General features: G+C 49.0%; 1 protein-coding gene across 4 annotated transcripts; it reads left to right on the forward strand.

Moving 5' to 3' along the window:
• The first annotated feature begins 11818 nt into the window (after positions 1-11818).
• Positions 11819-25132, forward strand: LOC131414540 (palmitoyltransferase ZDHHC19-like). 4 transcript variants are annotated; one of them, XM_058555551.1, is made up of 8 exons: positions 16283-16407; positions 16752-16873; positions 17410-17549; positions 17976-18148; positions 18543-18648; positions 24063-24148; positions 24491-24695; positions 25099-25132. In XM_058555551.1, the coding sequence occupies exons 1-8, from the start codon at positions 16283-16285 to the stop codon at positions 25114-25116; spliced, it is 975 nt and encodes a 324-aa protein (XP_058411534.1). In that variant the 3' UTR covers positions 25117-25132. The 4 variants fall into 4 exon arrangements, 1 of the variants encoding a protein (XP_058411534.1); XR_009222197.1 differs by lacking the exons at positions 16283-16407; positions 17410-17549; positions 17976-18148; ... (2 more) ...; positions 24491-24695; positions 25099-25132 and adding an exon at positions 11819-12129 and having other exon boundaries at positions 16752-16779; XR_009222198.1 differs by lacking the exons at positions 16283-16407; positions 16752-16873; positions 17410-17549; ... (3 more) ...; positions 24491-24695; positions 25099-25132 and adding exons at positions 11819-12129; positions 13220-13287.
• Positions 25133-25636: the final 504 nt, after the last annotated feature.

Consider the following 25636-nt stretch of genomic DNA (forward strand, 5'->3'; position numbering starts at 1 on the left):
ATATCTAATTACCCTCCAAAGTGGTTACACCAATTTTTACTCCCACCAGCAGTCTATGAGAGCTCACAGTTCACCTCCAATTCACCATCACTGGGGAATCTCAGACTCTTTATTTTTGCCTATAAGACGGGAGTGAAATGATATTTCATTGTTTAGTTCACAGTCCCCTAATTCCTAACAAAACAGATAATCTTTTTGTATATTTATTGGCCATCTGGGTATCTTCTTCTGTGAATCATCTGTTCATATCTTTTATCCAGTTTCTATGGGGTAATTTTTCTTATGTTGCCTACTCATCCTTCATTGTTTAGAGGCTTGAAAATATCTTCTCCTGGTCTATGGTTTGGCTTTTAATGTTGTTTTTACTGTTTTTAGTTGTGCAGAAGTTTGTTTACCTTATGTGGTCAATCTTCTCCATGATTATTTGTGCTTTTTTCTGTTTTAAGAAATTATTGTCTACTCCCGATCATAAAAATATCTCTCTATATTTTCTTTTGTAAAGGTATTTACATTTTACGTTTAGGTACTTAATCCAGATTAAAGCTACTTTGGAGCTATTTTCATGGTTATTTATTTGCCATAGGGACAGGCAATTGTCCAGCATCTCTTCTTGGAGAATCCATCCTGCCCCCTGATATGTGTAGCATCGTTTCATATAGCCAGCCCCGGAGTGGGCAGTGGTCTGTTCCGGGCCCTCTATTCTGTTCCATTCGTCTACTTGTCAGGCCCCTTACAGTTAGTACCTCATAGCTTTAATTACTATCGTTTTAGCATCTAAAGCTAAACTAATCTCTGGTAGGGCACGTACCCTGCTTTCACTTTTTGAGAACTCTCTTGCCTTTTCTTGGCCTTGCACTCCTCCATATAAATGTTTGGATCAGTCCGTTAAAAAAAAAATCCTGTAGGGATTATAATTGCAATCATATCAAAGGCATTTCACGAATGAATTAGTGAAAGGTTCAATAGCTCTTCGAGAATAGCTCTTTCTTAAGTGGCATTTAATTCAAGGAAGACAAGAATTTACAAATGAAGGAGGAAGGGGTTTCGCCACATCCTCCAATGGGCGCCTCTTCCTGACGCGCTGTTTCCGGCACTGTCATCACTTTGCCCAGATCCCGAGTCATCATTAGAGTCTCCTTTACTTTCCTTCCTTGTATAGATATTTAGCAGATTGCCGGCTCTTTCTTTGATTTGCCTGTTCCCTAGCCTTCCCTTCCTTTCCCTGACTTTGCCCTGGTTCAGGCTCTTGTCTGTCTTGCTGGGCTGGGGCAATAACCTCCCGTTTATGCCCCTGCTTCTCAGGACTTTTCTTCCCTGAAGGCACCCTGATTACTGATCAGTGGTCGTAAAGCACCATCCAGGCCCTCCCAATCTCAGAGTCCTCTGTCTGCTGGATCAAGTACAGCTCCTCTGCCTGACGCTCAGCAGGCCCCAGCTTTCCTGCCAAGCCCTCTCAACTGTCACCTGCTTTCCATCGGTAACCTTGACTCCTGCCGGATCCAGCTCCTCAGTGTCTGGGGAGCCTGCCTGCTCATTCAGTCTCTATGCCCACCCCAGCCGTGCCCACTGCCTGCTCTCCACTCTCCACTTGCTACCCAACTCCAACAGTTCCACCTGGAACAAGGCAGCTCACCCGACGACCAGAGCCAGAATGGTCTCCCTACTGTGAACATCCTTGGTGCTTCTATTTGCAGACTTTGTAGCAAAGCAACGTGGTAAGGCAGGGTTTCTCAATCTGAGCACTGTTGACACCTGGCCCGGATAATTCTTTGTTGTGGGGGCTTTCCTTTGTTTCCAGGCTGCATCCCTGGCCTCTGCCCACTACATGCCAGGAGCACCCTCTAGTTGTGGCACCTGAACCTGTCTCCAGACCTTGTCAGAAGTCCCCTGGGGGACAACATGGCCTCTGGTTGACAACCACTGATGCAAGGGAAGACTTGTACCCCCAGCTGCACCGTCTGAACAAGGGGTCCCTGGAGCTGGAGGTGGCAGCTGCCTCCTGGCACGAACCACAGAGCAGCTACAAGGTGTCTCTGGACACTCTCTGGCAGTTGGCATCTGCTCTGGTTCAGAGCATCTGAAACGGGGCTGAATACTGCCCAAGGCCATGTCCACGTCTGCCTCCTGGTGCACGCTGAGCACATCCTGTTGTTCAGAGAGCGTCTGCTCCTTGAGGTGACGAGATCAGAAGGAGGTTGGGAAAGCATTTAGGATACCATAGAGACACCTGTTTATCCACATCTTCGAGGAAGTGAATCATGCAGTGGGAAAACAAAATACAACGTGGATATGAACCACATTTGCTATAAAGGTGCTAGATTCATTTGACTGTTGATGATTTAGGTGTCCAGAGAATAAACTGAGTCCCATCCTCTGCCTCTCATTTTCAAAAGCGTTCAGTGATAGGATCTAGTGGGCCAGCAGGGTCAGAATACTTTCACAGGTTCATCTACATTTTAAGAATTTTATTACTAGTGGCTACCCCTCTGGAATGACACAGGCCCTTTCCCAAGGAGGCTGTTGTGCAGGCGTCAAGGGGATTCTGTGGGGCTTGGATCATTCGGGCACCGTCCTGAGTCCCTGGATGGTCCTGGGGTCTGAAAACTGCTCCAGGCCAGTGTCCCCTGTTTGAGAGCTTTGAGCCTGGGATCTGTGGGAGGCCCCACATGCAAGTTTGTCTCCCGGGCTATGTTGTCACGTCCCTTCTTTGACCTACTGGCTCCGTGAGGAGTTGCTCTTCTCCAAGGCCTTAACCACGACGGACACCGGGCCAGCCGTCCTCCCAGGCTCTCCAGGCTGGCCAGCTCAGGACCACCTCTCCTCAGCTCCTCTCCGCTGTCCTGACTTCCCGCTGGGATGCTCACTTCCTCCCTTCAGTTCCCTCTGGGGAGGGTCCCTGACTCACCTCTCAGAAGCTGGGCTGCGGTGGGCGGGAGAGAGAAGCAGGCAGAGGGGATGCTGTAGCTGGTTTTCAGTATGTCCAGAAGACCTGCCGTGTACCTGGAGAGATGTCAGCCTGCCTTCAGAATATGGGGACTTGGGGAAGGGGGAGGGTACCAGAAGGGACACCAGTTACTTGACACTCCCTGAAACACTCCTGGGTTCAGGAAGCCTGGCCATTTCCCCTCAAGACCTGTAGGGAAGGGAGAATTGGCCCAGGCTAGGGTGTCAGGCAGGCTGCCACGCAGGCCACAGGCAGGTCTGGCTGTGGCGTCCAAAAAGCCCACAGTGCATTCTCTCCACTTCCATTCACTTCCATTGAGGCAGCAGCCCAGAGGCTGGCTATGGAGAAAGAGCAGGATCTCAGAGAAAGAGCTTAGCACCCTTAGGAGCCTTAGCACCAGGGATGGGTCCCCAACTGTTCAGGGTCCTGTGCAAGTCCCCCAGAGTCCCCACCTCTGGGATCTTTCTTTCTCCAGTTGGCGTGCAAAGCCAAGGCTCCGAGGGGTCATGCACTGGCCCAAACCCACAGTGTCCCTGAGGACCTCATGGACAGCCAGACCATTATCAGTCCTGTCTCACTCTGTGTGCTGGGAGCCAAAGGGCCCTGGGAGGGAGGGAGGGACAGGCCAGAGCCATAGGGGCCACTGCTCCTTATCAACTGGCTACTGGCTCAGGGCCTGGTGCTCTCACTCGCCTGGGGTCCAGTTTTTTTTTTTTTTTTAATTTTTTGTTTATTACAGTAACATTGGTTTATAACATTGTAAAGGTTTCAGGTGTACATCATTGTACTTCTATTTCTGCATAGATTACATCACGTTCACCACCAAAATACTAATTACAACCCATCACCACACACATGTACCGAATTATCCCTTTCACCCTCCTCCCTCCCCCCTTCCCCTCTGGTAACCACCAATCCAATCTCTGTCCCTATGTGTTTGTTTATTGACACCACATCTGACCCGGCAAGGGAAACAATAGAAAAAATAAACAAATGGGACTGCATCAAACCAAAAAGCTTCTGCACAGCAAAGGAAACCATCAACAAAACGAAAAGACAACCTAACAATTGGGAGAAGATATTTGCAAACCATACATCTGATAAGGGCTTAATCTCCAAAATATATAAAGAGCTGGGGTCCAGTTTTATCTGAGTCCTGCCTGACTGCGTGATCTTCTCTCCCTCTCCAGCTCTGCAGGCAGGCACTGAAGGGCAAGGAGGGGTGGGCAGGAGGGGGCCCTGAGGGAGGCGGCTCCCACTGGCCCTGTTGCCTGCTGGCCTTTCCCAGAGGACTCAGGCCACAGGTAGGTGGAGTGGCCGGTCTTCCCCTCTGGCTCTTTCCCTCTTGGAGCCTTCTGTGCCCACAAGTTCCCAGAATCTCTCTCAGAGTTCACCCCGGAGGAATTGGATCCTGTCTGCTGGCTGAGTTCCCTGGCTCCTGACTCCTCCCTGTCCCTAGGTGTGGTCCCTCCTGCCTCCCTCCCACAAATGCCTTTGGCCACCCCTTGCCCCTGGCCCACCCCCATCCTACTTCCCCCACTAAGGCGTCTTCTAGGGCAGTGGTAGGGACAGAGTTCTCAATCCTCCCTGCAAGCCCTCCTGGACAGCAACCCTCCCTCCCCCAGAACCTGTCCGGAGCTCAGTCTCTGGTGCCCTGGCGATGGGAGAGTCAGGGCTGAGGCCTAGGCTGTGTTGGTGCTGTTGGCCCGGCGTGTGGAAGGGAGGACCAGCTGGAAAAGCCAGATGAGGCCTTTGTGGGTTTCCCAAAGCCCGGCCCACCACATGTAGATGACGGGCTTATCCAGCCACACAGCAGCGAAGGTTGCAGCAAATGCGAGGGAGGCTGTATTTCAGAGGCAGAGGTACTGAGTGAGATTTCTGAGCATTTTGACACATTTTGAAAAACTGACAATTTTGATAAGCCGATTATATGCTTATGAACTATTTTATTGACTGGTGATTTCTCTTCTCTCTCAGAATAGATTTAAACCTATCTGAGGCCAAAGAGTGTGACCCTAGGTTCCTGGCACAGGGCCTCACACATACTCAGTGCTCCTTAGAATTGGTTGCATGACTTCTAAAGTAATAAAATCATGGCAACAGCAACCGCTAATGTGTATTAAGCTTTTATGGACCACCAGGTGCTGTGTGAAATACAATATGTTCCTGATCTCATTTCAATCTTATAAACACTCTTATCAGGTAAATACTATCTTTATTCCCAATTTCCAGTTAAGGAAACTGAGTTTCAGAGAGGTTATGACATCAGATTGGATAGAAAGCTGTGGAGGTATGGAGAGAGCTGAAGGGACCTGCTATAGGGGCTCTGTTGAGGTTCGGGTGAAGATTTTTGATGGTAAGGAAAGGACTCCTAGAGGGTCAAGAGAGTGAATTCTGGGAAAGCAGAGGCGGCTCTTGCCGGGAGCTCTTGGGGAGTAGATGCGATCAGAGGAGCAGTTACTGCTGTGGTACCAAGAGGACTCCCTCCTCCTGTCCGCGAACACCTCCAAGTATCTCCCCAGGGTCAACAGAATCCTCTCCCTCTCTCAGCCTCCTCCTAAAGTACATGCTGGGGACAGGACAATGCAGGGAACCAGGAGTCTCAGGGGCCCCATTACCTCCTGCGGTGGGGATAAAGGCACAACAAAGAATCAAGGGCACTGAGCCCCAGAGGGTCCATCACCTTGGCAGCCCTGACAAAGACACAGGCTGACTCAGCTTCCTCAAACTATGTGCACAGAGCGCTCCCTGGGTCGTTCATCTCTAGCCAGCGAGAGGCCTTGAGCTTAATGGGCCAAAGCCCTGAACCTTAGCCTTCTCCAGAGCCGATAACAGGGTGCTGAGGGTGTTCTCCATAACTTCTTCAGGACAGCGTTGGGGGTGGGGGAGGCAAGAGAGGGGAGCTGAAGAGCAGGAGGGAGTCGGGAAGGGAGGCGGCTGGGCTGACACTCAGTGCTCCCACAGCTGGGTTGTAGGGGCTGTGAGGTCCAGGGGAGACTGGCGAATTCTCAAGATGGCTGAGGATGGCGGGAGGAATGGCAGGGTGTGGGTGAGGGGGAGGACTTTAGCTGTGACGGGGTACTTCTGCCCCACCCAAAGTCCCTCAGCGGCTATCTTCTGTGCAGGGTGACCCGTGACTAGTCCAGGGCGAAGCCCTGACTCAAGGCCAGCCGATTCATAGCTCGGCTGTGGCAAGAGAGGACGAGCTGGACCAGCCAATCAATTCTTCTCTTGACAGTTTTGGACTGCTACCTCTCAAACACCGATTTTTAGAGCCAAGAAGAACACAGCTTCCTTCGTTTCATGTTTTTGCCTTAATTTCCCTCACAAAATTGTATGATAATGTGATACGACACCTATCCCTTCAGTTTGGCTTTCTCAGTGTAAGGGTCATTTTTGACAGATAAAAATACGCAAAAGAAATCTGAGATTCACCGTGTTTTCCCCAGGACTCCTCAATCATTTGATGTTTAAAAGCCGTGCTCTCTCTTTTCAACAAATTCTTATTGAGATAAAATTCACATAACATAAAATTCAGCATTTTCTTCTTTAAGGTGCATAAATCAGAGGTTTTTAACGTATTTGTAATGTTGTACAACTATCTCCATTAATCTAATTGCAGAATATTTCCATCATCCCAAAAAGAAGCCTCATACTTCCCAATTCCTCCTTCCTCCCATCCCCTGGCAACCACTAATCTACTTTCTGTCTCAACGGTTTTGTCTCTTGTGGATGGTACATCTAAAGAGAATCATACAATATGTGACCTTTTGCATCTGACTTCTTTCATTTAGCATGTTTTCAAGGTTTATTCATGTCATAGTATGTATCAGTACTTCATTCCTTCTCATGGCTGAATAATAGTCTGTCATACGGATATGTCATATTTTGTTTTATCTACTCATCATCTAATGGACATGTGAGTTGTTTCCCTGTTTTTGGCTACTATGAATAATGTTGCTACTTCGCTGAGCTCATTTGTTAGCTCTGTGTGTGTGTGTGTATGCGTGTGTGGGTGGGTGGGTGTGGGTGTGTGTGTATTGTTTAGGGTTTTCTATATACAAGATCATGTCATCTGCAAATGGATATAGTTTTACTTCTTCCTTTCCAGTGTGGATGCTTTTGTTTGTTTTTCTTGCCTAACTGCTCTGGCTAGAACTTGCAGCACGTTAAATGTTAAATGGAAATGGCAAAAGCAAGCACACTTGTCTTGTTCCTGATCTTACGGGGAAAGCTTTCAGTCCTTCTGACATCAAGTACAATTTAACTGTGGGGTGTTCATCAATGCCCTTTATCGGGTTGAAGAAGTTCCCTTCCATCCCTGGTGTGTGAGCGTCTTAATCACAGAGGGGTGTTGGATTTTGCCAAATGCTTATTCGCCATTGAGATGATCATGCTGTGTTTTCGCTGCACTCTATTAATATGGTGTAGTACGTTGATTGACTTTTGTGTTTTGAACCACTCTTGCGTTCTTGGGCTAAATCTTACTTGATCCTGGTGTGTAATCCTTTAATATGCCCCGGTTTCAGTTCTCCAGTATTTTGTTGAGGGTTTTTGCATCTATATCCATGAAGGATACTGGTCTGTAGTTTGTATGTGTGTGATGTCTTCATCTGGCTTTGGTGTTATGGGGATACTGACTCGCTAGAATGAATTGGATAAAGTCTTCCTTCTTCTGTTTTTCGGAAGAATTTGAGAAGGATGAGTGTTCATTCTGTAATGTGTTGAGAATTTACCAGGGAAGCCATAGGCCATTCTTTTCTGAAGAGCCTGCCATGTTGTCCCTTCTTCAATGTTTAGCTGTTTTAGACTAGCTCCTTATCGGTTCATGGCCGTTTAGGTGACTTCAATGGTATTCTAATATCACTTCTATAAACATCATTAAATTCTGCTTCTTTTGCAAGATTTTAAGTGTCACTTTGCAGTAAGTTTTCATTATACCTGCACTTGGCATTGTTTTACATTGCAGTTGAGATGGGAAATGAAGATGCTACTTTTGAGTGAAAGGTGACGTTTGGGTGGGGCCTCATTTCTTGTTCATGAGTGAATATATTTGCGTTCTGGTGTTTTTGTTTACTATGTAACATGCTAACTTTAGGGATTCAGAGGTTGACAACTAAGAACGCAAAAAGGCCCCTGAATTCTAAAACTACAAACACCGAAGTACATGGTGCTAATTTCAGTAAATTAATGAAAGAGAAGTCCACAAACAGATTCTAAAGAGTAGCCTGCAGAATGTTTATTAGGCAATGATTTTGGGATCAACACCTGTGGAAGGGAAGGGAAGGGAAGGGAAGGAAGCGGGCCTGAGCAGAGGGAGCAGTCCATCTGTGGTAAGGGCCCCACAAAAGCCTCAGGCAACCCAGAGGTCACATGGGGGCTGGGATGGCCCTTCAGGATTGTCCTGCACTGGGGCAAAGTGGCTGGGTCTTGAAACTCTCCTGTTGACCAGTCCCTGGATGCAAACAAACTGCCCCTGAAGGAGGCGGGACCTTGGGTGAGGCAATTTTCTTTCGAGGAGGCTACCCTCAAAGCAGAGGCTGTCTTCCAGCAGCTGGGGGATAGATTCTGCCTTCCAGGACTGGGGTCTGGGAGGCACCTCACAGGGCCACCCACAGATCTTAGCATATATGAGGAACTTAGTAACTGTTATAAGAGGAAAAGGAAAGCTTACTTGATAAATGATGCTGGAACAATTTACTGTGATGACATGAGTGACATACACGATTAGACCTTTACCTTATGTCTTACCACTACCTGAATGTCAGATAGATTAAAGATTTAAATGACAAAGAAAATAAGAAGTATAGGTAAATATTTATCAGAGAGAAGGAGAGGGAAAGACTTAGAAGAAAGGTAAGATGATGCTAAGGAAATATCAATAAATTTGATTACAGAAAAACAACAAAACCTGATATTCAAAATTGCACACAAAATTAAAAGGCAAAGAACAAACCAGGAATATATTTGCAATAAACAGTGCCAAAAGTTTTAAAGAAAGGAGCTCCTGTAAATCAGAAATAAAAACCCAACACTTCCATCAAAAGCACAATGAGATACCACTTGATACCCATTAGGATAGATGTTATAAAACAGCAACAGAAGAAAACAGAAAGTGTTAGCAAGGATGTGGAGAAATTGGAACCCTTGCACATTGCTGACAAGAATGTGAAATGGTGCAGCTGCTGTGGAAAATCATATGGCCGTTCCTCAAAAAATTAAACATAGAATTACCATACGATCCAGATCTTCTGCTTCTGGCTTGTACCCCAAAGAATTGAAAGCAGGGACTTGAATAGATATTTCTACCCTCTTGTTCATAGCAGCTTTACTCACGATCGCCAGAAGGTGGAAAGGACCTAAATGTCCAACAACAGATGAATGGATAAAGAAAATATGGCATATGCATACAACGAAATATTATTGGGCCTTGAAAAGGAAGGAAGTTCTGATACACGCTACAACATACCAACTTTCAGGACTGCTAAATGTCAGAGACGAATCTTGAGGACATTATGCTAAGTGGAATAAACCATACGCAAAAAGACAGATATCCTATGATTGCACTTGTATGAGGTACCTAGAGTAGTCAAATTCATAGAGTCAGAAAGCAGAACAGTGCTTATCAGGGGCTGGAGGTAGTGGAGAATGAGGAGTCATTATTTAATGGGTACAGAGTTTCTGTTTGGAATGATGAAAAAGTTCTGGAATGAATAGCAGTGATTGTCACATAGCAATGTGAATGAACGTAATGCAACAGAACTGCTCATTTAAAAATGGTTAAAATGGTAAATTTTATGTTATGTTTATTTACCACATAAAGAAAAGAAAAATACCCCAAGATATAAACTTGAAATGTGAGTGCTAAAAGATATAAAAGGGCAATTAACAAAACAACTATAATAAAATGACCTACAGGTGTATAAAAATATTTAATTTCATAAGTAATTTAAGAAGATATAAATGAAAAGATCAGCATATCATTTGTCATCTATAAAACTGGTGAAATTATTTTATGTTAATATTTAATTATAATCTTAGTCTTATGGCATGGGGATGCTCACAATGGTAGTATAAACGTGTGGAAACTTTCAGGAAAGCATCTTGCAAACTATGCAAAAGAAGTTTCAAATGTTCACATTCATTGACCCAAATCCAACAGTTAGGAATCTATTCTAAGGGTGTCATAGGAGATGCAGGCATGTGGATAATGGCAGACGGCACCCCTTGAACAAAGAACTCCGTGCAGTGAGGGAGCCAGCTCTGTGAATATTTGTAGCGGGGAATGCTGTGTGCCTGTTGGCATGGAGTGAGCATTCCTAACACTCAGTTAGGGATGAGGTCAGGAAGTGAGTGGGGCCAGATGAGGGAGGGCCTGAAGGCCACAGTAAGGAGTGCGGACTTTACCGGGAGTGAGCCGGGAAGCTATTGGAGGCTTCTGAGCAGAGGCCGTGATCTAAGCTTTATAAGGAGCACTGGCTACTATTTGCAGCAGAATCTATTAAGGGTCAAGGGAGGAAGAGGCACGGGTCACTTAGGAAGGTATTGCAATATCCAAGCAAGAGAAGGTGATGGCTTGGACTCGTGAGATTTTGTTTTGAATGTCGAGCTGATGGACTGGAGGTGGGATGTGAGATAGAGACAGGAGTCAGGTGACTCTAAGGGTTTGATCTGAACAGGAGGGTGAATGATGGTCCTAATTCCTGGGACGTACAGCACTGAGGGAGGAGTAGGTTTCTGGAGTAAGGAATCCAGGGATTCCCTCTGGAAAGGTGACATGTGAGATGCCTGTTAGACACCAAGTGCAGATGTCGTCTGAGCAGGTGGAAGGATGAGTCTGGAGTTCAGGGGAGAGGACAGGGCTGGAGATACTAATTTGGGAACTGAAAGCAGATGGAGAGTAGTTAAGCTATGGACCACATGAGATGGTCTAGGAAGTGAAGCAGAGATGGAGAAGAGCACCGGGTGCTCTAATATTTAGAGGTCAGAGAGGAGGGAGCATCAGCAAAGGAGACTCAGGTAGAGCAGCAAATAAAGGAGGAGGAAAACCAGGAGGTTGTGGTGTCTAATTATTGTAGACAGTACAACAGTACAACTTTTTCTACAAATTGGCTACAAGCATGCGTGCAGGTTTCGTTTCAAACTTGCTGCGAGGACAGAGGAGTCTAAGCAGTCCAATTCGAAGAGTTCTCTCAAAGACATTAATAGGAAGAAAGGAAGAGAGAATGAGAGAGAGAAAGAGAGAGAGAGGGAGGAAGGAAATGAAAGAAAGAAAAGAACGAAAGAAAAAGAAGGAAAGGGGTCAAATAAATGTCTTGTTCAAGACAATGTGACCTCTGATGGACGGTTGGCTGGGTCCTCTTGGTAACTGCGTAGAAGAAATCTTAATCTGATTAAAATCTACCAGATTTGATCAAGCACACTAGTTGTTCCCCAGGAGCAGCTAGCGATTTATCACAGGCAAAATGTCCCAGACCGGGTTTTCACACAACTTTCTCCAATACCTCTTTTTCACTGAGCGAATGTTTCAAGTTCCATCTCAGCTGTGGTATTTTGTTTTGTATTGTTTTGACAATATCGTTAATTGAACATGTTACCTCGTTACAGTTTTTATAGGAAGTGGAAATTAGGAATAATTAGGAAATTATCATGAATGTAAATTAATCTTTAGAAGACATACACACTCACAATTAGCAGCTATATTTTTACACACATTGATACTGTTTGTTTATGCCTGTTTCCTCCCTTAGGCAAGGATATCGAAACGAAACCTCACGGCGACCAGGGCAGCGGTGGCAGCGCATGTGCTGGGAGGACCTGGGCTTTCAACTTGTGCATGTCGTGTTCTGCTTGGGCTCTTTTGTTTATGTAAAATAGGAAGAGGTGTAAGTAAAAGACACCCAAAGACCTCCTTGATTTCTGGCCAGAGATCTAGAGCTGTAAGACCCTAAGACTAGAGAATTAAACTCTGCCTGGAGAGTCACTTAGATGCTTCCCAAATTCCAGATATAGTTTTTTGCTGAACCTATCTTCTTGTGTATTCCAAGGTCGAGATCAAGTGTGCTTTCTCCTCCAGGTTTTGCTGCCACTCGCTACAGGCATGTAGTGAGAAACCTCCAGGTGTTCTCTGAGAGCCCCACGCTGTCCAATGTTCCTGACGTGCCGTCTATAAAGCCAGTGGACAGGTACCATTTTTCTGGGAGGTATTTTTAGCATGTTTCTACTTATAAGGTATACTTCTCGTTCCCTCATTGTGGGCTAGTCATCGCTAATTAAATGAAATTTATTTTTAGAAGTGACATTTCAGTCATGGGCATGATAACAGATTTGATGTATTCAATTAGGTAAGAGAACTAGTTCTTATGGAAACTTTGACAATAATGACATTGCCGTGATCAGTACAGGGACTCAGTAAAGGCACTGTGTGTATCTAAGCAGCCTCCTGAGTGTCTGTGTGTAAATGTATGTTCAAGTTCCTGTAGAGTTATCATGACACTAACAAGTGGAGCTCTCTACACATCACAGTTTAAATGTTTCCCAGAAGGTTCACAGGGCAGCTGGAATAGTCCCAAGCTTCAATTTGTGCAAAAGCACTCCCCTGGATTCCACTTATTAGGGCATGATTGTAAAGTTTTCCTGAGAATTCATTAGCTTGTAATTCCAGCTGTAACTCACAGCTTTCCATATTCAGCCTCACCGTGATAGTGTGGAGGAACTCTTATGATCTGTGCCCGGATTCTGATAGGTGGGCCCAGGTGAAGAAGTATTTTTGCTCTTTCAAAAAGGATCGTTCTTTCCATATATTTTGGATGAATATGTCAATCAAGGAAAGATGTAAATTAAACAGCAATAGTCAGCTAAGTTTGACCATTGTCATAGTCATGGTCATAGCTTGTGAAATTCAGGGTTTGGAGACGGAACACAAAGTATAAAAAGGGACCTTATTGTATGCTGATCAGAAAAGAAAACAGTAAAACTGGTCCACAGAATTCTGAAACAAGAAGCCACAAATTGTGAAACAAATAGGCACCGTCAGATTTCCCTCATGGGCGTTACTCAGTCATATGTTGTGAATTCTCATTCTGTCAACCCAGGCTCAACAATCTGTGTTCCTCAAGTCATCTGTTGCTGGACCCTGGAGTCCTGGAGTCCCGAGTGTCAGATCCCTCCGGTGTGTGCTCTGGTGGGCACATCAGCTTCTTCTAGGAAGGCTGTAAGCATGGATCTGTTCTCTGTATCCCTCTCTCAGGCTGCACTTCTCTGATTTTCTTCCAGAAGACCTAATCTCTGGCCAGTAGCTTCTGGCAGGGACCTTCAGGCAAAAATGAAGGGAGCAGAGAAAGCATGTGTTGATGACAATGCAGGGCAACTTCTTACACAGGCCAACATTATCAGATGGAGAAGAGTGGAATCTCTATGGAGGTGAGGTACATAAGTGCATGGGTCCCTGTAATTGTTCCATGAAGACTTAACTGGTAATTAATCTGAGGAGAAAATGGATTAATGGGCAGTGAAAACACTGAGGACTCTGTTATGTAAAGCGTGTGCCACAATGGCTGCCAATTGACATAAGTGTTGTAAACCAAGGAATAAAATATTCTTATAGGGCCGGCCCGGTGGCACAAGCGGTCGAGTGCGTGCGCTCTGCTGCGGCGGCCCAGGGTTCGCCGGTTCGGATCCCGGGCACGCACCGACGCACCGCTTGGCAAGCCGTGCTGTGGCGGCGTCCCATATAAAGTGGAGGGAGTCGGGCACGGATGTGGGCCCAGGACCAGTCTTCCTCAGCAAAAAAATAAATAAAAATAAAAAAAGGAGGATTCGCAAATGTTAGCACAGGGCTGATCTTCCTCTCCAAAAAATATATATATATATATTCTTAGAGGCCAGTTTGTTGACAGTCTCTGTGTTGGGCCGTGCACTTGACTTCGAATGTGCTCTTCCTGACTCTGCAAGCGGATCCAAATTAGTGAAAACTTATTCACATTGATAAGACTTTACCAATAGAAAACCGACATGAAATCATCTTTCTAATTTATCAGTTTACCCCACAATGTGGGCCCAATAAGTAAGGCAGTGCTTAGAATGTCATTGAGCACACGAAGAAAATATGGAGCACGCTCGTTCTATCTCTATGTTTTTCACATTCTTTGATGCTTGAGAGTGCCGTGTCATGGGTTCTGAGATGGCGGAGCCAGCCTGTGGTGTACCTAGCAGCCAAAAAGACACAAGGTCAATTTTGTTCTTCTGAATTTGGAGCTCAGCGTCAGAAAACAGCAACATCAGAGAGCTGTTGCTCTATATGAGTCCAGGTGCCTGAGGATAAGAAAGGGTCGTAGTGTTGGCCGTGTTATTCATCAGACTAGCAGCCCTTTACATGGCATAGCAGAAGGTACCATGACAAACATTCAGCATTTTCCGTTTTTGTTAGAAGTGAGGACTCTCCTATCATTCTACTAATTTGTTTAGAATTGTCTATGGTCATAACATGTCTCAAAACAGCAAAAAAGCATGTACGTGAATAGACCCCATTCAGATGACTCACTTAGGTTTTCGCTGAGATAATGACTGTCTACCACTGGGTGGAATAGGCAGAAAGCAAATAAGGACTTTTTACTGTATCGTGTTGACAACAGACTGTTATTCAAAGGTCATTTCTCTTGCAGGCTACCAATTCTTTCTCTCTGTTATACATATACCTTTAAAAGTTTTTAATATCTCTCTGTATGTAGGTATTTTAAATGTGCATAGAAATATAGAGTTATACAAAATTCTGACAAATGAAAATTCTAAAGCTGTAAACTTTAGTTTTTAAAATATAATTTTATCAAGCAAATTATAAGACAGTATTCTTCTACATTGATTTCAACCTCTTAATTTGAACATCAGGAAGAAACATAACATTTCTATAGACAAGAAACTAAAAGTAACAATCATTGTGAGTTGATGAGGGACTTGTGCTGTCTTCTTTTTGTTCTGAGGAAGATTCACACTGGGCTGACATCCGTTGCCAATCTGCCTCTTTTTTTTGATTGAGGAAGATTAGCCCTGGGCGAAGAAGTGTGTCAATCTTCCTCTCTTTTGCATGTGGGTCGACACCACAGTCAGGCTGACAGGCGGTGTAGGTCTGTGCACGGCATCCGAACCCGCAAAGCCTGGGCCGACGAAGCAGAGCACGTCGAACTAACCACTACGCCACTGGACCGTCCCCTGCTCTCTGTTTTTAATCAAATTAACTTTCTCAGAATGTTCTAGTTCAATTACTCCCATTCACTATCAGCCTAAGCTTTTAAAGCAAAGCAGGAACCTTGGAAATACATATTTGGCCCATGTCCACGAGGAATACAATCACTGTTGAAATTGAAGTGACCTCCAAAATGGCCACTACACTTCAACACGCAGGAGCTCTGAAAATGAGTGCGGTGGCTGCCTGTCGGCCAAGACTCCCCAGTCGGTCGGTGGTAGATGCTCTGAGGCTCATTGGTGGCCCCTGGGTCCCAGTTGGGGGAATCTTCCAAACACAGAGGGATTCAGACGCTCAGTGGCTAAAACGAATGACAACTGTCAGCTGCACGTAAGAGAGAAGCCAGTTATTTTCTCAAATAATACGCAGCTCAGGGGGAAGGAGTCAAGGCTGGGGCAGTGACTCAACAAGGTCCTCACATGTTGTCTGTGTAGCATGTTGAGGGGCAGGCTAACGGGTCAAAGGGGCCCCCCCGGGCCAGCACATCTAGGTTCAAGACAGGAAGAAGGAACAGAGCTGTGCCAACTGTGTCCTTTCCCCCTTTATCAGGAAGGCAAAAGCTGTCCTAGAAACCCTGAACACACATCCACTTATATCTCATCGACCAGAATTGTGTCATGAAAAGCCTGGAAATGAGGAAGCCTGCGAAATTATTTTGCTGCCCCCTCCCCCAAAGTATAATTTTAGAAGAGTCCAAAGGAAAAACTGCAGACAGATGAGCAATGAGCACTTTTGGCTTCTATTGGCACTTTGCCTGAGAGGGTGATTGGAATCACCTCCTTCTCCCCATGTGTTTGTGTAATCTCATGTGGTGTGCAAGCCAAGCTCACAGGGGCAGGACCTCTCAGTCCCCAGCACGGGTGGGGGTGGGGTGGTTGCTGTGGGAAGTGACAGTCACAGGCTGCAGAGCCCCTAGTCCACATTCTCCTCATCCTCTGTGATGTCACACTGGGACTTCTTGCCTTCCACCCTGGGCTGAGGCTTCTGAGCTCACTATGGCCTCAGCGTTCGCTGGGAACATAGGGCTCTCAGAGCCAGTATCAGGGAGGGAGCCTGTGGGCACCAGAGGTCCGGCCATGCGGCTCTGGGAGGATGGCATGCCCCTCACGAAGGGGCGCCATCCCCCGCCTCAGGTCCCAATTCCCTGGCTTGTCCCGAGCCTGCTCGCTGCCTTCAGTGGAGTCCTGCTGGTCGCTGTCAGCGGACTCTTCTTTGGTTTCCCGTGAGTCTCCCACACAAGCCGGCAGGTTTCTTACAGAGTCAGAAAGGAAGACAGATCATGAGAGTCCGGACAGGGGAAGTGCAGAAGAGGCATCAGGGAAGGGAGGATATTCTAGGCAGTGGGAACCAATGTGCAAAGGCACAGAGGCATAGAGTGCTTGGTGCCTTTGGGAGCTGTTGGTGGCTAGGAGTATTGGGTGACATTTGGTGGAGCCTCTCTGGGTCTGTCACTGCCCTGGCTATTTAGAGCAGGCTTTGAGGTCTGTGAGTCCGGACGAGGTGGAGTGAGTCCCGCGTGGAGCTTTGGGACTCCAGGATCAGCGCTGAGTCCTGCTCTGGTCTCAGTTGCAGATGGCTGGCCCAGAATGGGGAGTGGGCCTTTCCTGTTGTCACAGGACCCCTCTTCGTCCTCACCTTCGGCATTCTCATGTTTCTAAACATCTCCGACCCTGGTATCTTGCACCAAGGTGAGCTCTCGGGCCCGTGGGAGAAGGAGGTAGCACCCTAAAGGGTCCTGCGTGCAGGGAAGATTCCTAAAGTGCTCCTCCCTTGTCCCCTCCTCGGGCCTCAAGACCCCGTCACCCCACATCCCCTTCACTTGGGCCCTGCTTCTGTTGCTTCATTTCCCAAGCCACCGAGATGCGGTACAACAGGATTCTGGAGGCTTTCCAGTTGCCTTGGAGGCAGGGCCAGGGCAGGCTGGGAAGAGAAGCCAGCTCTTGGCAACCACTCAGTTGTGTCTTCTTCCTTCCCACTGCACACACTCCTTACATCACTGACAGTTCCAAAGGCCTGCGTTCTCACAGAAGTCCTCTGGCTGGAAGTCTACCTGCCCTTGGACTGCCAGCCTCTCTGGGTTTGGTCAGCTTCCTCAGTGCGGACTAGGATTCCCCTGCACACCTCCTTGCCTAGGCCAGTGATGCTGCGGGGCGGCCCTCACCCCGGCAGCAGCAGTGTGACGAAGGGCTCCTGCCGCTGCTGCCCAATCCTCTTCCCATGCCAGGCTCCAACGAACAGGGCCCCAGGACGGTGCGTGTGGTTTGGGTGAAGCACATAGCCTTCCGCCTGCAGTGGTGCCCACAGTGCTGCTTCCACCGCCCGCCGCGGACCTACCACTGCCCCTGGTGCAACATCTGTGTGGAGGTGAGCGCCCCTCTCATCTGCCCCCTTCTGGCCCACACCCCCACCCGCTCTGCACCTGCCTGGGACCAGGAGGCCCACTTGCACAGGGGACCAGTAGCAGACCTCAAACCACTTCCGGGACTGCTAAGGCCAAGGGTGGCAGTAACTCCCAGCCACTCTTGGTCACTCATGCAGCTCACTGCCTCCCTGCCTGCACCTGTCCTGGGAGGCTGGCCCCTGCCGACCCAGGTGCTGACACGCCCAGGAGCATCGACATCTATGCTGAGCCTGGTCAGGCCAGGGGGAGGAAAGGCACCCCTGTCCTACCCCAGGGCTGGCTGACACTAGATGCCCAAGGGCCCCACGGCTGGCTGTAGGCCTGGCCCGGGGAGCTTGACCTGTCCTCTTCTGGTGTCCAGAACGCTGCCCCCTCTCCCTCTCGCTCAGGACTTCGACCACCACTGCAGGTGGGTGAACAATTGCATAGGTCACCGGAACTTGGGCTTGTTCATCCTGCTCCTCCTGTGCCTATGCTTGTACTTGGGCTCCATGCTTGTCACCTGCATGGTCTTCCTCCTGCGCACCACCCACCTGCCCTTCTCCATTGACAAGGTCATCGCGTATCCACCAGGCTGCAGGGTCCACTTGGCGAGCTGTGGGCAGGGCGAGGACAGCCGAAGGGCGGGGTCCCGGGGGCGGGCGAGTGGTGGGCGGGGTTAGAGAGAAACCCCCTGGGGAGGACCAGTCTGGACCAGGGGAGGGTGGTAGGGTCCAGGCGATGGGTGGGGCTAGGAGGCACTGCGGTGCGTGGGCAATCTAGCGGGGTCTTGGATGGAGGACGCTGAGGGCGGCACGGAGACCAGGTCGGCAGGGTGGGGTGAGGTTTACCAGGGGTTGGTGGGTGGGGAGAGGATGGACTGGCTGGTCGTGCGCGGGTCTGTCAGGGCCGGAGTCGGGGTGAGGGTCCCGGCCCGGGAGGTCCATTGCGGGCGCAGCTCCTTAGCTCGTGGGCAGCATCGTCGTAGTGGTCCCCGCTGCCGGCTTCCTGGTGCCTCTCTTGGTGCTTCTGCTGATGAAGGCCAGGTCGGTGAGCACCGCCCAGCGCTCCTACGAGGACAAGGTACGCGGGTCTCCGGGGGCGCCATGAAAGCGGTCTCTGGGCGGTCACCTTGGGCCTTCAGGACCTCCACACTTTCCGCCCTTTCTCCCCCGCCCTGGTCCTCATGGCCTGACCTCCCTTGAAGGTGCCTCGTGAGGCCTTGAGGCCCAGATTCAGCTCAGATCTCACCTCCTCTAGGGGCTCGGGGGTCCCTCTCCCTCCCAGGTGCACTGCGTCGAGGGCCTAGTGAATGCTAGGCTGCGCATCCATTATTTTGAAGGCTGGGCATGGAGGTGAGGCTGGCCCCATCCTGAGCTCCTGTTGATAAGGCGCCTGAAGTCAGAGAATCTCCCGCCCTTCGCCCGTGCACATTGAGAGAGGGGCCTGCCCTGTGCTGTGCAGCGCAGCGCAGACTCAGAGGGAATGGAGAGTTCAGAGAGGACCGCGGTGTAGAGGGTTTGGGGGCAGAAGGCCGAGCGAAGGGCGTTGCAGGTGAGGGGCAGAGCTTGCAAAAAGTCAGGGAAACCGGAAAGTTTGTGGAATGTTGAGGATGCTGAGGGGACAGTTGTAATTGGAGCAGAAAGTGGATGGGAAATCAAGTGGACTGCTGGGCTCGGGCCAGATGGAAAAGGCACGAAAGTCAGCTGGAGCCTTCTCTTGGTGTGGTGGAAACCTGGAAGCCAGGACAGGTTTTGTTTTTTTTTTTTAACATGGAGTAAAATTCACTCATTTTTAGTGCCCAGTAATAGGAGTTTTGACAAATGCATACAGTCCTGCAACCACCTCCATAATTAAGATTTAGAACAGTTCCATCACCCCCCACAATTCTCTGAAGCCCCTTTTGTAGTGGGTTTCTCCCCATACTTGTTGCCCCTGGCAACCACTGATTTGTCTTCTATCCCTCTTGTCTTTCCTTGTCCAGAGTCTCGTGTGGATGAAATCATAGCCTTTTGAGTCTGGAGTCTTGCACTTAGCATAATGCGTTTGAGATTCCTCCACGTTGCTGCCCGTAGGAGTTCTTTCCTCCTTTCTCTTGCTGTGTACTATTCCCTCATATGGATGTACCACAGCTTACTTATCCATTTGCCAACGGAAGGATATTTGGGTTGTTTCTGGGTTTTGGTGATCATAAAGAAAGTGGCTATAAACATTCGTGTACAGGCATGGGAAGATAAGTTTTCATTTCTTTGAGTCAATTCTTAAGAGTGGCATTGCTGGGTTAGACAGTAACTGAATGTTTAACTTGATAAGAAAGTGCCAAATTGTCTTCCAAAATGGCTGTACCCTTTTGCATTCCCACAAGCAGTGCATGGGAAATCCAGTTGCTTCTGCATCCTCATTAACATTTGGCATTGTCACCTTTTTTTGTTTTCTGATTTTCCGTTGTAGCTAGTCTAAGACACGTGTAGTGGTATCTCATTGTGGTTTGAATTTGCATCTTCCAAGTGACTAATGCTGTTGAGCATCCTTTCATGTTCTTATTTGCCATCTGTATATCTTTGATTAAATGTCTGTTCCAATCGTTTGCCCATTCAAAAAATTATGTTGTTTTCTTAGTATTAGATTTAAAGAGTTCTTTCTATCTTCTAGATTCAGCTACGTGTTTTGCAGTCTTTTTCCCAGCCTTTGGCCTTATTTTCTTGCCAGTGTTTGTCCAAGATCAGAAGTGTTCAATTTGGATCAAGTGCGTTTTCAGTTTTGTCTTCAATGGCTTGTGTTTTGGTGTTGTAATTAAGAAATCTTTGCCTAAACCGAGGTCACCAAGATTTTCTCCTATGTTTTCTTCTAGAAGCTTTATAGTTTTAGGTTTTCTCTTTAGGCCTCCTATTCATTTTGGGTTGAATTTTGGATATGAAGCAGGGTATGAGTCAAGATTTATAGTTTTGCGTGTGGGTTGTTCCAAGAGCATTTGTTGAAAAGACAGTCCTTATTCTGTTGAGTTGTCTTTGCACATTGCTCAAAAATCAATTGACTATATAGATGTGGGTGTATTTCTGAACTGTCTCTTTTGTTGCCACTACCACACTGTCTTCACTGGTAGCTTTCTATGAAGTCTTGAAATGACACAATGTGACATCTCCAACTTTGTTCTTTTTTTCAGAGTTCTTGTGGCTATCCTAGTTCCTTTGATTCTCCATATAAATTAAGAATCAGCTTGTCAATTGCTAGAACTAAGTTTGCTGAGATTTTCACTTGGATTGCATTGAACCTATAGACCGCTTTGGAAAATGGACCTTTTAACAGTATTGATCTTTTAATCCACGAAAATGGGATACCTCTCCATATTCAGGTCTTCTTTGATGTCTTTCCTTAGTGTTGTGTAGTTTTCAGCATATACAGCTTGCATACCTTGTGTTAGATGTTTTCTAAGTATTTCCTTGTTTTTTGTGCTCTTATAAATTTTTTGCAAAATTGAATTTACATTTGCTTATTATTGTTAGAAAATACAGTGGACTTTTGTATGTTTGTCTCGGATCTTGGAATTTTTCTGGATTGACTTATAAGTTCTAGTAGCCTTTTTGTTGATTCTACCTCAAAATTCATGTCATCTGTGAATAAGGACAGTTTCATTTCCCCCTTTCCAGCGTGTCTGGCTTTATTTCTTTTTCTTGTCTTCCTGTACTGTCTCGGCCCTCCGCTACAGTGGCAGGTGGAGTGGTAAAAGTGGAGATCCTTGCCGTGGGTTTCCTTCAGCAGGACAGGGACTTGAGTAAAGGCTTTTTTAGGAAGACTGTAGTGGGCCACAGTGATGAGGGAGGGGCTGGAGACACCGAGGCAGCTGAAAGGACAGAGGAGCCCTCTGTGCCCACCTCCTCCCATCCTTCCCATCACCACTCCATTGCTCCCCCCGTATTTGGTTCACAGCTCCCGTGTGACGCCTCTGCTCATCCCTTCCTCATCAGCCCCCTGTTGTCTGCATGCCTTCTCTCTCCATCCTCAGTCCATCATTTCAGCCTCTCTTGGGCAGCACTGTCCCTTCCCACATCCTATGGTTCTTCAGCCTCGGGTCGGGACCTAACCCCTGCGCCCCCTGCACTGCTCCGCATGGGGTTCTTCCAGTCCGGGGTCTCCACCCTTAAGAAGCCCGACTGGGGTCTGCACTCTGTGATTCACCAGGCAGGGCTCTTTCCCATCACCTGCAGATCCCATTTCAGGCATCCTTCACACACCTCCACTTCGTTCCCTTCCCGCCTGCATCCCCTGACCGCAGCTTCTGCTGGGGCCACTTGCTTAGTGGTTCATAGTAAGGGCACTGGAGCCAGACCATGTAAATTCACTTGCCAGCTCCACAACATGCCAGCGTGGAGATCTTAGGAGTACTGCTTGGCCACCTGGTGCCTCAGTTTCCCCATCTGTAAAAGGAGGCCGCATGGGTTAATATGTGTAAGACACATAGCACAATGGCTGGTACAAGTAAGTGTCCTAGACTTTGTTGTTGTTATTATTACCGTTCCTTGGCATCATCATTGCCACGTCTTCATGTCTCTCTCATCTTACAAACAAAGTAAATCTCCGTTAACGTCACAGGCCTCCACTCCAACTGTCATACACTCCCCTCGGCACAGCCGGAGTTTCTGACAGAGTTGGCTGTGCTCACTAGCATCGTTCTTCACCTTCCTCATCCCACTTCAGCCTCTGTCCTCGCTGTCACGGTGATGCTGCGCTCTCCACGAGGCCACCGCCAGCAGGCAGTCCTCAGACTGATCTTTCCTGGCCGCACACAGCCCCATGTGGAATGGAACGCAGCTGCCATGGGCCCTGCCCCAGGCTCTCGGGGTCCCGCTCCCTCTGCTCACCTGGCTGATGCTCCTCGGCCTGCACCGTGGAGTCTTGCCCTAGTCTGCCTGCTCTTCTCGCTGATCCCCTCTCCCTGCTGCTCTGCCACCCCCAGCTGCCCTCTCCACCCTGAAAGTTACGACTGGCTTTGTTGTTCATGGTGTGTCCTCTGTCCCCAGCGCAGTGCCCGGAACATTGTTGAAGCCTCAAAATATTTATGAGCAAAGAGTGAACCTGCAGACAAAGGAATGCATGCGGCTTTGGGTGGAAGAGAACGAAAGAGAGAGAGAGAGAGAGAGAGAGAGAGAAGCCTGATGCCATAAACCCTGGGGAAGAAACGAGAGAGCAGAGGCAGCAGGGAGTTGGGCAGGAGACGGGACAAGAAGACGCCCACTTTGCTCTGGGCCTGTGGAGGTTGAGGGCGTTGGAGACTCGCAATGGGAGCAGGAGACCCGGGTCTGGAGCCAGTGAGAGGGGACAGTGTGGGAAGCTCAGAGCTGCTGGCTTCCGTTCCCAGCTGAGAGGGGCCATTTGGGGGAGCATGGTGCTCTGCTGTATTAGTCAGTTCTTACAAATTCCTTCAACAGCTATCATTCCTTGAAGCACTGAACAATCAGCATTTTCCTATGCTCCATATACATCTCATGAATGAAAATATATTTCTCTAAATTAGAAATTTTGAATGTAAATTTAATCAAAGTCTTTTAAGCTTTTAGTTTCCCTTAAATGCTTTAAACACCCTAAAGGACGCAGAACTCAAACTCTCACAATGGTTGGTGTTGGTTTTGGCCACAATGGGACATTCTGGAGCTGTCTTGACTTTTCCTCCCCCAGGGCTCAGCTGCCCTGCCTGGGGTCCTGGTTCATTTTGGTGGAGAATACTGTTGAAGATCAACGTCTTTGTGACAGGGGCATGGGACACAGGAGAGCTGGTGGTGGGCGGATGTGCTCCTGGGCCCCTTTCGGTCGTGACCAGCACTTTGTAGCTAGGGCTCTCGAAGTCGGGGTGAGAGTCGGCCTGCGCTGGGGAGGAGGAGGGGATGAGGCTGGTGGGTGGAGGGCGAGGAAGACGAGAGCTGGGTCAAGTGTGTCCAGGAGAGGACTTGAACTTTCGTCTTGACCTTACTGCACTAGGCGCTCAGGACTTTGAACGCCGATTTCCGGGGCCACGTGAGTTTGGGTAGGAAATATGATTGGGCCCGAAAGCACTGCCCTTCCAGATAGTGAAATTCAGTGAAGGCACAAGTTTGGAAGTAATGAGTGGTGGGAAAGCAGAGAAGTAGGGGGAGCAGGGTGCGGAGCCGTCTTTGGAGCAGCTTAATAGAACAAGGCAGATCTGAAAGCATATTTGGAAGGAGGCAGCAGGAGGATGTGTGTGGGCAAAGGAGACACAGAGGGGGAGGATGCTGCCAAAGGGGGTACCAGGTGGTGGAGGGATCCCTGAGGCGGCAGGAGTTGGGGGTGCGGGGCCAGGGGTCGCGTGGAGAGAGCTCCTCGGAAGTGGGTTGGGGGAGGCCTTGGCTGACCCTTGCGGCTTCCCTACCCTTGGAGTCTTGCTGCAGCCCTGGGCTGAGCTGACCGGCTCAGGGAGGGCAGTGGGGGCGGCCTGCCCAGTCCTGCTGGATCTGAGCTCCTCTTCCCACCCTCGCCCCCTCCAGTACCAATACCTACATGGACACAACCCTTTCGACCTTGGCTGTGCAAAAAACTGGTATTGGACACTTTGTGCAGCGCTGGGACCCAAGTGAGTTGGCAAACCAGAGGCCTGAGTGGTGGCCCTGGGGCTGGTGGGGTGGGGTGAAGCTGGGTCATCTCGCCTGGCCCCTTAGCAGAGCTCCCAGGTCCTTCCGCTCATTCTTCCTATTGTTTTGGGGTTTTCCCCAGGGCCTTGTGGGAGCATTTGGAGCCCCCACTTCCTTGCCTCTGTGGGTTCTTGCCCCAAGAAATGGGGTAGAGGGCATTGCAGCCTGGATGAGACAGGCCCCAGCTGACCGTGGTGACGAGCGCTGGGCCTTGTCCTGCCTAAGATGAGGGGCACCAGGCAAGGAGGGTCACGACCACCTCCATCTGGCTTGTTGCTCCCCAGGTACATGTCCGAAGCTGTCGGGCTGCAGAGAGTGGTGGGGCCTGACTGGGTGCCCACGCGGAACCTGCACTTCCCGACGTGCCCCTCCATGCCCATTCCCGAAGCCCTCCCTGGGCTGGGGTCTGGCCGCCAGGTCCAACCTCTGGATCTGTACCAAGCAGGGCAGGATCCCCCAGGGAGTGGTGAGGCTGCAGCCCTCCAGGAGGTAAGGGGTGTGTGTGTGTTTGTGCCCACACATGCGCATGTGCCCGTCGTGTTGGGAAAGGGCATCTGAAGATTGTACAGGTTTAGGGAAAGCCCCCCTCCATGTTTCGCTGGTGCTGAAGCTGGAACACTCCGAGCTCGAGGGCGGCGGATCATAGGCCAGCGGAGCGTTGAAAGTAGAGTCACAGGCCTGCAGACTACACCAGGGGTCCCTGGAGAAACAAAGGGAAGAGACCACACCACTCACTTGCTCGTTGCCCTTGGGCCAGTCCCTTACCCTTTCTGGGCCTCAGTTTCCTTAGCCATGAATGAGGACTGAGACTAGGCCAGTGAGCAATAATTTGGGGAGGTGGATTCATTTATTTACGGGCAACTTTTAACCTGAAGCTCAATGTTTGAAACAGGTGGCAGTGGAGCTTTAGGACTGCTGCGGGGAAGGTAATTCACAAGCCCCGCCCACAGGGCCCCTGCAGTGATGTTCTGTGGGTCCTGCCCACTCCCTTGGCTCTGCCTAGGGGGGTGGCACCTTGGACAGTTTCTTGCTCCCGAGCTGGTGGGTCATGCGGTTTGGGGCCGGCACCTTTGGAGAGCTGACCTCCTCCACTCTGTGTTTAGATGCACGCCGGCCGGCCCAGTGTGGCCCCTGCTGCTCAGGCCCCAGAGGCGGCTCGATCTGCCTCTCACCCATTTGCACCCGGAGATGCCAGGAGACCCGGCACCTGAGCCTCACCTCCTGAGCCCCGCGTGGAGACTCTCTGAGCCCTATCCTTGCCCAGTCCCCTGGCGAGAGTGCCGAGACCCCTGAAAGCCCATTAAACACCCTTTGCCTGCCTCCTACAGCTGCCCTGCTGCACTGTGTGTTGGGATCAAGGGAGTGGGGCGGTGAGGGGGCCTCTGGGGGCTGAGACAAAGACCCGGGGTGGGGGCAGCCAGGGTTCAATA

Source organism: Diceros bicornis, chromosome 15 (genome assembly GCF_020826845.1).
Source record: "Diceros bicornis minor isolate mBicDic1 chromosome 15, mDicBic1.mat.cur, whole genome shotgun sequence".
Lineage (NCBI taxonomy): Eukaryota > Metazoa > Chordata > Mammalia > Perissodactyla > Rhinocerotidae > Diceros > Diceros bicornis.

Bases quoted from the DNA above. Each gene is read 5' to 3' on its own strand.
- LOC131414540 (XM_058555551.1), top strand. From the start codon at position 16,283: ATGCCCCTCACGAAGGGGCGCCATCCCCCGCCTCAGGTCCCAATTCCC. The intron at 16,408-16,751 runs GTGAGTCTCCCA...CTCTGGTCTCAG, and splicing joins GGACTCTTCTTTGGTTTCCC to TTGCAGATGGCTGGCCCAGA. The intron at 17,550-17,975 runs GTGAGCGCCCCT...CCTCTCGCTCAG, and splicing joins GGTGCAACATCTGTGTGGAG to GACTTCGACCACCACTGCAG.